This window comes from Cydia fagiglandana, chromosome Z (genome assembly GCF_963556715.1).
Source record: "Cydia fagiglandana chromosome Z, ilCydFagi1.1, whole genome shotgun sequence".
Classification (NCBI taxonomy): Eukaryota; Metazoa; Arthropoda; class Insecta; order Lepidoptera; family Tortricidae; genus Cydia; species Cydia fagiglandana.
This window is the reverse complement of record NC_085959.1, coordinates 37,778,169-37,792,183: the sequence shown is the minus strand read 5'-3', so window position 1 is coordinate 37,792,183 and position 14,015 is coordinate 37,778,169. Positions and strand designations below refer to the sequence as shown.

Here is a 14,015-nt window from a genome sequence, read left to right as displayed (position 1 = left end):
TTAAATCTAAACTAGACTTAAAATAAGACTAAATAAATCTAAATCAACACTATAATCATTCATAAAAATGGCCCTTGTGGCATGATACCGATAACGATGGCTCTATTACTATTAAAGCTATAGTTACTCTCATTATCACTTTCATTCGTAATTACATGAATTACAGTAGTAGGACACTTTATAATAATTCGAGCAAAACATTTCGGAAACAAATGAAAACGACGGAAACCAGACACATACCAGTTTTTACGCACCATTGACTTGCATCTAATTTAGACACTCGTAAAAATCAATTTCCACATCCGCGCTAGAAAAACATAAACTTTTCAGAACCAATCACATAACAACTTAATTTAAATTAACTGTTCAGCACCCATAAATAATAGACGTTGACGCGTCAATTATTACTCCAAATCGCTTCCCGCTCAAAATTAAAAAAAAATCATGGGCGGGTCTATTCCAAGCCACGCCTCGAAATTTAAACCAATTTCGAAATAAGCGTGGCGCGCGGCGGCGTTCTAAAACCAAATTAAATCAAAAAGTTAATACGGTCGATTTTCCGATTACTGAACGAAAATTTAAAAACTTTTAATAATGGGACTTATTGCGTTGACTTAAGGTGTATGGTGGTGGTTTTGGAATGATGCTTGTGGGAGTGTACGGGTTCACGTTTGTGGGATATTTTTTCTCCCGCACATGTTTTGGCTTGGGCGGTCAACGCCGACAGCCAGAACCGAGCAAGGACTCAATTAGTTCACACATTAGTAAGAAAGTTAGAATAATTAAATTATTTAAAGTAATTCGATAAGCTGGTGGATTAATAACAATTATTTGCGAGTTGGAGCGATGGTCTAATTTTAAGTAGAGGTGACAGTGCGCGTTCAAGATACTAAACTTCTTAGCTAGATTTATTTAAATTTGTGGTTTTCGACGTAATTGAAATGGACCAGAGCAAAGGTGAGTGTTTAAGTTGACGTAATTTTTTTTATTTATTGTATTGTGGTACTACGTTTACATTTCGAGCGTCTGTTTTCTTTTATAATGGTTTAATAATGTTGTACAATTTCTTCTACTTTTAATAACGTTGAACTACTTTCATATAAAATGTTCTAGATTTTATTTCTTGATGTTGGTCGTTATTGCAACTGTGCTTCACTGGACTACTTATATAGAAAAAATGCAAAATATTATAAAAATAAAGTGAGCAGGTATAATAATATTTTAGAATGTGACTTATCACGTTAATTAACTACGTACCTAAGTTAGTTACAGCTAAATAAATACAAAGCTGAAAGAACTTTAAAAAATCGGATTTTTAGGCGGTTTGATAATGGTTACAGAATCGGTTTACAAATACTAGGGTCATTGCGCTAGTTTTAGTCCTGCTATAGTTTTCGTCCACTTGACGAAGTAATAGCAAATCAAGTAGAGTCGGTTCAGAAAAATAAGTCAGAGTTGTGGAATATATTGTGTCCCACACATTCCACGACTCTTTTTTTTCGTATAAACTTTCATATATTTTATTTTTAAATAGCTACTGGCGAAATATCGTTTTTAAGTAGATATGTCTATGATTTAGTTAGACACTAAGATTTGAGATTACAATAAGTTTAAATTTGTGCGGCTAGGTAGGATTGTACCTATTTAGATACCTAAATATTATCATGATTTCTTTTACTTTGTGTATGTCTTGTCATTTTTCTAAAAATTGGTATGCTGCTTCGCGAATTATTTGTTTTTTACAAGCTTTTATTATTTAGTTTAGTAGGTACAGGTATTTTCTCGTTTGATTCGAATATTTCGTTCGGCAGCAAAATTATTTGGCGATTAATTTGATACGCTCATTTCTACAATTTAAATCTTTGAATACTTTGAATACTCTTTTATTAATATACATATTTAAGCACTCGAGGTAAACAAAAAATAATACAATATACTTGATTAAGTACATTGCAACTAGCAACTCTGCCCGCTTTCTGCGGTTTTTTATAATTTTCCTTTATTACAAGCTTTTATTTAGTTTCACCTGACCGTTGTCTGTCTGTCTGTCTGTCTGTGTGAATTCAAATCTTGCAAGTTAAATTTGATCCACTTCCCGGTTTCCGATTGAGCTGAAGTTTTGCATGCATGTATAAATCGGATTATGGTACCATCGAGCTGATCTGATGATGGAGACAGGAGGTGGCCATAGGAACTCTGTGATAAAACAACGCAACCTAATTGTATTAGGGGTTTTTAGAATTGTCACGATGAATATTAGTTGTCTGTCGTAAGAAAAGTACAGTCAGCGATAAAAGCTTGTAATAAAAATTTCATTTTTGCCAAAATTTTATTCTTAATAATTTGTATTGCTTGAAATAATTTGGCACTTGTCCCTTTTATTGGAAAAATTAAATATTTTTAGATATAATATCTTAAATAAAATACAAAAAGAGGGTGTCAAATTATTTAGGTAGGTACAGTCAAGGAATTTAAATTCCGACCCATTTCGTACTTTGTCACAGTGACAATCAATATGAAAGCCGCTAGAGACCTCATACGGTTGTCACTGTGACAAAGTACGAAATGGGACGGAATTTAAATTCCTTGACTGTACCTATTTTATCCTACCAAGAAAAGCAAAATATAGCAAGAAACGACGTTGATAAGTTTTTTTTGGCTACGTATTTCAGATATGTTAATTAAGGAAAGTATAGGTCTATTTACTGCTGCTCAATCTATTGATTAATGTTAATGAATGACTGTTTGTTTCTCAATAAATTAAAAAAAAAGTTTGATGATCAAAACGTACTTGTCTTAAAATTCGGACAGGTGATTCGGGAAGGTGACAACAATATTAAACAAAAAACTTAGAGGTCCCGCCGCCGAAACTCCATAGAAAATACTTTATTTGCTTAGGTTGTCATTATTTTGCTTTTACCCAGATCATCAATTAAAATATACAATTATACATAGGTATATTCATCGGGTGACAAGCAAAAGTCACAAAATACCGCCACAAGTTCATAGCCATAGTGAACTATATTAGTAAGTACTAAAAGAAGGTCGATTTTGTTTAAAGGGTCTAGCAGGCTAAGCGAACAAGAAGTGCCCCCAAGGACGGATTTGGTCATTCTTTCAGGTGGTGTACTGGCAGGTCCTAAGAACTCTCTATGCTTAATATCAGTTCTCGATCTTCTTTTGTTTTCGAGTTATTCAGGATAATGTAAAATCATCAGTGTATCATTGAAAGTGTCATATTTTGTAAACCGTTCAAGTTAGATTAACCAAACAAAATTATATTTGACAACAATAAAATAGACTACAAAATGAATATGTTTAACCTGCATCATGTCCTTACACTTCATTATAAAAAAAAACATTTTATTTTTCTTCTCATTATTTTTTATACTATTCGCGGAGGTACACATACAAAAAAAATATGCATGAGTAGCCACTAATACCCACTATATACACATATAAAAATATTTGAATAAATCTTCGTGCGTCATGTCAAAAAAAAAACATTAGCGAACAAGGATCTCGAAAACGGCTCTAACGATTTCTGCAAGTACACCACCTGAAAGAATGACCAAATCCGTCGTTGGGGGCACTTCTTGTTCGCTTAGCCTGCTAGACCCTTTTTGCTTGTCATCTGACGAATTTTTAGGTATGGAAATATATTCTGGCAAGCCAACTTTGTCAGTACAAAAAGACGCAATATTCAAATTTTTTTACATTTATAAAATATGCCACCTTTAACTACTGACAAAGCTGGCTTTCCAGGGTATTATATAAATTACAAACTTTATTAATAAACATTTTGTGAGAACTAATACGAATGCTTAAACTGAGTAAACAATTTTTTTTTTTCTTTTTATTAAAATATACTATCAAGGTTTTGTATCTTAAAAGGGAAACGCGTAGCCCTATAAGATCACTCGTGTTGTCCGTCCGTCTGCTTGTCAAGACCTACCAACATGTGCGGATATGATGGTCGTTCTTGTCTACGTGACAGCGTCATAAAACGGTGTCCGTCACTTTCTCTCCCACAGTGTTAGAAAGTGACAGTTATTGGATAAAGATGGATAAAGCTATCCATAATACGCCGGCTGCCTGTGTGACCTATCTTGGCAACGCGTGGAGGTATCAAGTTGAAAACCACCTACATAGGTCTACAGTCCCTTGAAGCTGTAGCTGCTAGAGCAATGATTTTTTCAAAACAGATTAATATTGCCAATATCTGTGTCGGACCGTTTTGCTTTTTTTTATATATATTTTTTTTAGGGCGCTAGAGTCCTTCAAAAATGGCCAAAATGGCCTAATTGACTATGCCGCAATGAGAGGCGCAGTATTCAAAACTGATATCAATTAGCCAAAAAATCTAAACGGTCCGACACAGATAAATTCATAATCATTTAGATTTCCAAGTTTGGTTAAGTTTTGGAAGAGGAAACAGTCGAGTACGAAACCTCGATTTTTCAGATTTTTACGCGGGATTTTTCGCCTTGTCCTTATCGCACTAGTTTTAGGAGCCACTTCCGTTAGCGAGACGGGTATATTTACCTAAAATATTTAAAATTCAGCTCCTGCTTCGTCTTAAAAAGCGTTTTTCAATTACAAAAATGTTTCAAGATCGCTTATAACCATCTAATGTTAAAAAAAAAACAACTATAGTTATCGCCCTCAGTTTCGTTTGTAACTGTAACTATTTTATCTTACATATGTTGTTAGATCTAAGGTATTTATTTATGGGCCGGTAGTTGCCTGAAAACAAAGATTTTCATTTCATTTCATTCGTTTATATTACCGTTAGGCTAGAATAAAGCCCGACGTGCGAGTCAAACTCGCCTACCGAGGGTTCCGAACAAATGTAACTTATTTAACAAAATGGGTTTCAGATTTTTCTCTGTACTTGTAGTGTAAGACGATAATACTCGCCAAATTTCGTAGTTCTAGGTCAACGGGAAGTACCTTATAAACTTTGATTCCCTATAGCTTGGCCGTATCTTTTTTGACATAAACTTACAAGTTTAATTTTTATACAACTTCAAGGGACTGTAGACTTGACTATAAGTAGGTATTTGGTTTTAATTTGAACTCGATACCTCCACGCGTTCCCGAGATGAGCTTTACTCCTGACAAACAGACATACGGAGGGACAACAAAATGATCCTATAAGGTTTCCATTTTTAGGGTTCCGTACCCAAAGGGTAAAACGGGACCCTATTACTAAGACTTCGCTGTCCGTCCGTCCGTCCGTCCGTCCATCCGTCCGTCCGTCCGTCCGTCCGTCTGTCACCAGGCTGTATCTCACGAACCGTGATAGCTAGACAGTTGAAATTTTCACAAATGATGTATTTCTGTTGCCGCTATAACAACAAATAGTAAAAACAGAATAAAATAAAGATTTAAATGGGGCTCCCATACAAGAAACGTGATTTTTGATCAAAGTTAAGCAACGTTGGGAGTGGTCAGTACTTGGATGGGTGACCGTTTTTTGTTTTTGCTTTTTTTTTGTTTTTTTTTGCATTATGGTACGGAACCCTTCGTGCGCGAGTCCGACTCGCACTTGCCCGGTTTTTTCCTTTTCATTTATATAACCCTAAAAAATATGAAACTAAAAACTGGGCACAAAAGTAAAAACACAATGTAGATTGGTAAATCAAAGAAAACAACCTCGTAAACAATAGAATATATTAAGTAATTAACGAAATGTTTTTACGAATTCAAACCTTATTCAAATTCTGTTTAATTTTGTTGTGTAACCAATTACGTGAACTTAGAAAATTCGGCAACAAAAAAACTGCTGTCTTTGTGAAGTTTACATTTGATAGGCTTCTTATTTTTATTTTCGTTTGAACGACGTATTTAAATTATACTCAGACAGGTTAAAGACCTCGAGTCCTCGACGGATTATACTAGCTAGGGCATTAAAAGCGAGGACCGATGTAGTTCCATTACAAAATGGGGCATATATGCCTGAGTTCTATACACTGCTTTTCAGTTCGATTGCGAGGAAAATATACGGAACAATTGAATATTTAAGGTTATTTTACCGTATTTTATAGTAGTGGGGAGAAACTCCTGGCTTTGGACAAACTCGGCTCCATTCGGCTCAGCATTGCTCCGAGCAATGATTAGGGTTGGCACCACTTGACTTCCTTTTGCGTGCACGACCACAGATAAGATAATCACTTGAATTTTGACAACCCTAAATAGCCGAAAGGAATAGTGCCATATATTAGAAAGGGATAGCATAATTCGACCGTGAACCGCTGTCAAACTTCGGGTTTGTAGGAAGTGTCCTTTCTGTACGGTAGTACTATTTAACTTTTGACTTGTAGCATTACTTTTGACTCCAAAATTATATCGGGTCGGTTGGGGGCGCCGGCTGGGAGCGCGCCGGTCGGAGGCGCGTCGATCGCAGTGGCAGTTTGTACGGCAAATTCTGTACTTTATTGCTAAGCCAATAAGGGCCATCAAGTGCTCATCTCCATGAGAGGAGACCTTCCGAAATCAACCAATAGCTTTGTGTAATCCAGCGGAGTGGAGAAGAGATGTGGATTAGAAATGTTGGTTGATTCACGCACCTCTTATCTCCGCCACAGAATAAATAATAGTACTAGGTACAGAAAACTCACTCTCTAACAAAACTCGTCTGATACTATCAGCACAGATATGGCCGCTAGGTGGCGACAGCGCCACGCGCGGCTTATGATTTTCTCCAAAATTGGGGTCGAACGGATGTACTTTTAGCTACTTGTAGCAAAGCGACGAAATCGCGGAGTGAGACCACGCCTGTTTCCGTCTCAGTGGAAAGGCAGCCTAAACTACATTTTCAGTGAGAAATATATTTTCAAAAACGCACGGATCGCTCAGAACACAAACAGTGTAGTGTTCGTATGCGCTCACACACAGCCGCCGCTCTGAAGTATCGGTTACACACGTGGTATAACTTTTACGGTGGCTGCGCCCGCGGAGGCGCGGATTCAGATTACTAAATATCATACCGACATGATGTCGTTCATGGCGCGCTTGTAATTCGAAGTTCTAAGAGCACTCTATTCTTTAACCCGAAAGTAACAATATTTTTTTTATTTCCAATCTCGCCACCCTCAGACGTATTGTGATGGTCGCTCTTACGTGACAGCGTGATAAAACGGTATCCATCACATTCGCTCTGTTAAATAGTGACGGATATTTTGTCACGTGGATAAAGTCATCCATACTAAGGCCAGGCCCCAATTTCACATCGGTGGCAGGTGCGACAATTGTAAAACATCACTGTTGCTGACGTCACAGGCATCCATGGGCTACGGTTACCGTTTACCATTGGGCGGCCCGTATTCCTGTTTGCCACCATCATTGTATTATTTAAAAAAAACTTTATTATATCGTAAAAAACAGATATTTCTCTTGCTAAGTTTATGACAATTGTCACAAGAAACACGACAATTGTCAAGAAATTCGACATGTAACTCATTTCCTGTCAAGAATTTATTACCTACATTTCTTCTAAATCTTGACAATTGTCAGAAACTTCGCAAGAGAAATATCTGTTTTTTACGATATAATAAAGTTTTTTTTTATAATACAATGATGGTGGCAAACAGGAATACGGGCCACCCAATGGTAAGTGGTAATCGTAGCCCATGGATGCCTATGACGTCGGCAACAGTGATGTTTTACAACTGACGCACCTGTCACCGATGTGAAATTGGGGCCTGCTGGGTATGTAGTTTTAACACGTGCATTTCCCGAGTTATTCAAAAAGCGCTCTATCTCTCTTAGGCGCTAGAACACCCAGATTATTGATTTCGTTTTAGTATCAGAAACTCAAAATTTTAATAAGCCTCCGTCTTGAGGCACAGATCTCTGTAGATACATATCAGAATAAGGGCGGCTACACACGTGAGGGCTGGGGCTTTAAACACGTAACATGTGATGTTCACAGAACTTCCTTTTTATTCGTTTTGTGTAAGGGGTATTTTTTACGAGTCTTTGAGTAAATATGGCGTAGAATTTTCTATCTGTAGGTAAATATATTGGAGCTATAAAATCGTCAATATTCGCGAAAAACCCACTAATGTGATCTTCCGATCCAGACACGAGATTTTCAGTGGCTCTTGAGCCAACTTTAACAAAAAAGCACCGAAAAAAAAGCTAATCTATATTAGATAGTGTAGAGTTACATACACCAACAAAAGTCTGCAAAGAATTTTATAGCTCACGCAGTGCAAGTGTTATTTTAAACGTCAAACTTCTATGAAATTATGACATATCTATAAATAACACTTGCACTGCGTGGGCTATCAAAATCTTTGCAGACTTTAGTTGGTCTAACTCTACCAAGATGAGATGAGAGATGCGTGAATAATATATTCGTATTCCGTCGCTGCATGGCCTTGTGTGATTAGAGTTAGCGAATACAAGCGTTTGCAATAAATCGATCCAATCACAACTAGGTCCTCAGCTAGTTCTTAAACTCACAGCAAAGATATACCTATGTATGTATGCCGGCAGCCGATCGTATGATCAGGCATATCGTGAAACGTGAAAATGTTTGACTCGTTCCCTGAGTCGACGGAGCCCCGCTACGCGGGGCGTCTATTTCTGGGCAGTTTGCCCTTCGGGCATCTGAAGCAACCTAACGAACCTATCCTACCTATATATTGGTTTAATGTGACTATCGTCAAATCATTACACAGGAACATTACGATCTGCCTGATCTTACGACCGACATGTATGTAACTATCTATTATCTTTGCTCATAGTCATAGTTTCCTTGTCTTTGCCAGCAGACCCCCCACGACAAGATGTGGCAAAGTTGTATGAGAACAAACCAGCGCAGAGCTACACGAGCCCCAACATTGCCTACTCGGACAACAGCCACAACCTGTTCCAAATGATCAAGTGTCACGAGGACAGCTTGCTGCGGTTGCATCACTTGACAGGTAAAAAAATATGGTTGTCTGTAAAGTCGGTTTACGGACGATAATTTTGCGTTATAACGTCATAAGAAAACGTGGGCGTAACGTTACCATGGAGATCTGTCCACAACGTTACCATGGAGATCTGTCCACAACGTGACACTTTTTCGTGCATGCTACCGGTGTTCATCGATTTATAAGACGTTATCACGTCAAAAGAACTAAGTACGTGGTGTTGGTAGGAACTTGAGTCTTTCGAGTCTAGAGTTAGACCAAAAAAATTCTGCACCGATTTTGATGACCCACGCAAGGCAAGTGTGTCATAATTTCAAGGAAGTTTGACGTTGAAAATGACACTGCACTTCGTGGGCTATCAAAATCGCTGCAGAATTTTCTTGGTCTAATGGGATTAACTCCATATTTGAAGTTACTCTTTTTTACGAGAAAGCGCGAAAGTTTAACATTCCATTTCTGACCTCAGCTGCACTAAGGGCCCCCCCACATCTGGCGTCTTTCGAGCGTCGGCGTCTGTCGGCGTCGGTCCAGCGCTATGGAAAATGACGTCGCTGCGCAGTTGCGTCGACGCTGCGTCAACGTTGCGTCGACGTCGGCCATAGAATTGTAGACGCCGACGCTCGAAAGACGCCAGATGTGGGGGGGCCCTAATGCTCCGACACGTCGATGTTATTGTCAATTTCCATAGTAAAATGAATGACAGCAACGTCGCAACAGCAGTGCAGCTGTCTTTGGAAATGGACTGCAACCTTTAACCTATACTTTTTTTTTAGCATTAGAAATAAGGTAAATAATCTTGATTTGACTTTTTATTGAAAAACACGTTTAAAAAATAAGTCAAGGCAAATATGTAACAATTATGAATCTAATACGATCATTTATATTCTTCTGCTTTCATAAGAACTGATTTTAAAAAAGCGTTTTTGATTAAAAGACATGTCAAGATCGCTTACCTTCTTGCAAGTTCTTTGTAATGCTAAAAAAACGAACTAATAATATAACACAGCGCCTCCCACAGCAGCCGGCCGCCACAACACCTACGAGCAAAATTACCAAAGCGAGCTCCCCTGGTACTCCAAGCAGCAGTATATGAAGCCCGTCGAATACCTGGCCTATGAGGACACGATTCGCCGAAAGTTCGACGAGAAAGAGAAGGAAGATGAGAAGGATAAGGATGAGAGAAAGAAGCCGAGGAGGAACAGGACCACGTTTTCGAGTCAGCAGCTCGCGGCGCTTGAGAAGGTGAGTTAGGGTAACATTCCATTTCTGACCGCAGCTGCACTAATAGTACGAACGCGTCGGTGTTATGGTCAATTTCCATAGTAAAATGAATGGAGCGCTGCTGTCGTTGGAAATGGACTGTCACCTTTAAGCCAGAATATTTAGGTTTTTATTGCTTTCTTTTTTATTCGTTTCTACTAGTTTTGCATGCATTCGTGGCGGATTCGCAGTAGCATGGTTTCATTTGTATCGCCTATCACCATGCCTGTCACGTTCTAACAATTATGTATAGTCTCACCAATAAAAGTCTGCAGCGGATTTGATAGCCCACGCAGTGTAAGTGTTATATATACGTCATAATTTCATACAATTTGACGTTTAAAATGACACTTGCACTGCGTGGGCTATCAAAATCGCTGCAGACTTTTTACGGTCTGCCGATAAGTGCGAAAGTGACAGGCGATAAAGGTATTGCGAGTGCTATCAAAATCGTTGCAGACTTACCTTGGTCGAATTCTATTTAAACTCATGTTGCTTTGTGATGCATTGCAGGTATTCGAGAAGACACATTATCCGGACGCGTTCGTGAGAGAAGATTTGGCAGCGAGAGTTAATCTTACAGAAGCCAGGGTTCAGGTTAGTGAACGTTTTGTACAGTCGCCATCAGATATATCGGAGCGGCCAAGGTGTTCACAATATCTGAACATGCACTCTAACGCCCTGACAATAGAGGCGTGCTCAGATATTTGTGAGCACCTTGGCCGCTCCGATATATCTGATGGCGACTGTAGGATTTGAAGCTTTGACTTTTTTTAGTTAATAGAAAAATTGAATAATTGATCGCTTTGGGCAAAACTCGAACTTGCGTTGCGACCTTTTAGGACTAGGTTACCGAAGCTTAGGGCTCCTCTACACGATGGGCCAACGCCGGCCACTCCAAGGGACGCAGCCATGCGGTAGAATGAGACAGTAATATCACTTGCTACCTCTAACGCATAAATGCTTCCCTTTGGAGTGGCCGGCGTTAGCCCATCGTGTAGAGGAGCCATTACCAGCGGCGGTATCATGGTCGCATTTTTATTACTGGTCATGCCATGCGTCACTTTCGCACTTAAATATATATTTGTTAGAACGTGACAGGTGACAAATGATAAAGAGCCTTAGCCCTGCAGAACCAGGCCAACTTTTTCATCCCTTAATTTTGTTTACATGCCTTAGGGAGCCGCATAGTTGCGACGGATATTATGGCTCCTCTACACGATGGGCCAGCGCCGGCCACTCCAAGGGACGCAGCCATGCGGTAGAATGAGATAGCAATATCACTTGCTCCCTCTAACGCATAAATGCGTCCCTTAGAGTGGCTGGCGCTGGCCCATCGTGTAGAGGAGCCATTACAAATTCCTTTTTATTTATAAAACCAAAGATAAAACTTAACATGCACGGTCAAGTTCAGAAACACCTTTACAAGTCAAACGTTCCAAAAAATAATATATTTACACGACCTCTTTGTCAGTGTGTCTTTTAGAGGAGTGTACCGAGTGTACCTACATATATTTGGGTGACAATGGCTTGTATAGATGTTTGTAAACTCTTCTGTACAAATTTTGCCATTCTTATTGCGTGTAGCGATCCAATAAATGACATGTTATATTTGACAAACGTCCATGAATAACCCCATTCCTCCCACAGGTATGGTTCCAAAACCGTCGCGCCAAATTTCGTCGGAACGAGCGCTCCGCTCTCTCCAGCCGCACCCTGCCGTCCTCACCCGAGCCAGTCCCCGTGCCCATCGGCCAACCCGACCGACCCGAGCTCAGAAACAAGGACTGGCTACACTTCCAACCCACATTCAACGTCCCTATCGTCAACTCCATGTACCAGAACGAGTATCTAATGATGCAGAACAACCTGAACAACAGACCGTACGTGCAGAACTCGCAGTTAATGGGGTACAATGAGGGGTACTCGTGCGGCCTGATGGGGTACACTGCGCCGCTGCAGTCGCACGCGCCGTACAACTTGAATCTGAGGCACCGCGATTTTTCTATTAATAATATTACTTTATAAGATGTAAGCTAAGTTGATTAAATGTTTATCTATATTTATTGCGTTTATGTTTACCGATAAATCTATATACCGGGTGTGGCCTGTAACACGAGCAAATAATTAAAACATAGATTGTACTCCTTAAACGGTGACACTTTTGTTCAACAACTTTTAAAAATTATGATGTATTTAACCTCCCTATTTTTCATACAAAATAAATATTATTTTCAATGGATGCCATCGCCACGCCACATCATTTTGATTGACGTTGCTTGTCACGCCTTAAACATAACAAAATTCGCAATACATTGCATCTTGGAATAAACTTAAAAGTGTATTAAAAATCAAACCACAAGTTATTTTTAAAAGTCGCTGAACAAATGTTGGTCAGTATGAGGAGTACATCCTACAGTAAAATTTTTTGCTCATATTACAGGCCACACCCGGTATACTAGGAATCCTCTAGACCGAGTTTAGAGCAATTATTTCATGCAACCGATGATGCCAAAAATGCGGGGGTGCGCGGGACGAGGTGAGCGAAATCCCGTGCCGTGATTGGTCCGTTCAAAGACACGGACGTTAGGGTGGAGCGTCGTTGTATGGAAAAAAATAAAAATTTGATTATCAATGTGGAACCGGTACCAAAAGTTGCAGTTTGTCAAGTAGATTATAGTGATTATAAAAAATTTCAAAATTAAGACTACTTTTAGCCCTCTACTCGGCCGCTAAAGAAATTAATAAAGGTAAATTTTCATCAATTATTAAAATATACTATTTCACTAATATGTGTACATTTTATTGAAATTATATAATACTTAATAAGCGTATAATAATTTATTACCAAAATTTTAGCGCATTTTTCAATATTTATAAAACAATATAATTTCAAAATTTCATATTATACAGCAATTTCATGCAAAACATAGAAAATGCTACAGTGTAAAAAAATTATATGAGTTATTTTTTTTAGACATTCTTGTGTCAAAGTAACGATGTTATTGATTACGAAAAGTATCATTTTACTGCAAAAAAACGGTTACTTATATGTTTAAATAAGCGTCAAATTTCGCCCTTCGGCGTCGCTTACGCCGTTTTTGGGTCATGTTCACACGTATGTTAGACATATATATACTTATACTAGTATTCTTTTTATTATCTTATCATGTTCAAAATAGTTTTCACTATTCTGTTATGGGTTGTAAACTCCAATTTGTGCACAATATCCGGGTTAAAGGGCATTTTCCATAAAACCCCTATTTACGTGGTTTTACCATGTCATAAAAATATACGTTATAAACATAAAATAAGTATAGGAATCGAGTATATCTGTAAGAAAGAGATGTTATTTAATGAATAAAACTTGTTTTTTTAAAAAAAAGCATAAATTCAATTTATTAAAAATATACATATATTGCTATATATAATCGAAGAGTAGAGGGCTAAAAGTATATACCAATATATTTTTTATTATTTTTCCCTTAAATAATAAAAAATTAGACATCCTTTTTGAGGGGTTCCATTGCTATATTCAAGAATTTTGGATTTCGCTCCACCCTAACGGACGTCACACAAAGACACTTTTGACTCGAACATGGAGTAAAATTACCGTATGTGTGGCAGAGGGGGTAGCGCGACTATGCTCAGTCTGGAGGATGTTTTGTCTGTGGGTACCTAATACCAAATCGAAGTCTCTCACTCTCAAGTTTGTGACAATTAATGTCTCGCACTTAATTAAGAAAACAAAAGAATTGTATTTAGGTATGTAAATCAGAAATAAAACATCGTGTTTGCCCAACTGCATGGTATTGACTTTTACATTTT

General features: G+C 38.3%; 1 protein-coding gene across 1 annotated transcript; it reads left to right on the top strand.

Moving 5' to 3' along the window:
- Positions 1–670: 670 nt before the first annotated feature.
- On the top strand, positions 671–12,215 carry LOC134678130 (homeobox expressed in ES cells 1-like). The gene is made up of 5 exons (XM_063536580.1): positions 671–957; positions 8,781–8,936; positions 9,946–10,169; positions 10,701–10,784; positions 11,838–12,215. Exons 1-5 carry the CDS (start codon positions 942–944, stop codon positions 12,213–12,215), a joined length of 858 nt encoding a protein of 285 aa, XP_063392650.1. The 5' UTR covers positions 671–941.
- Positions 12,216–14,015: the final 1,800 nt, after the last annotated feature.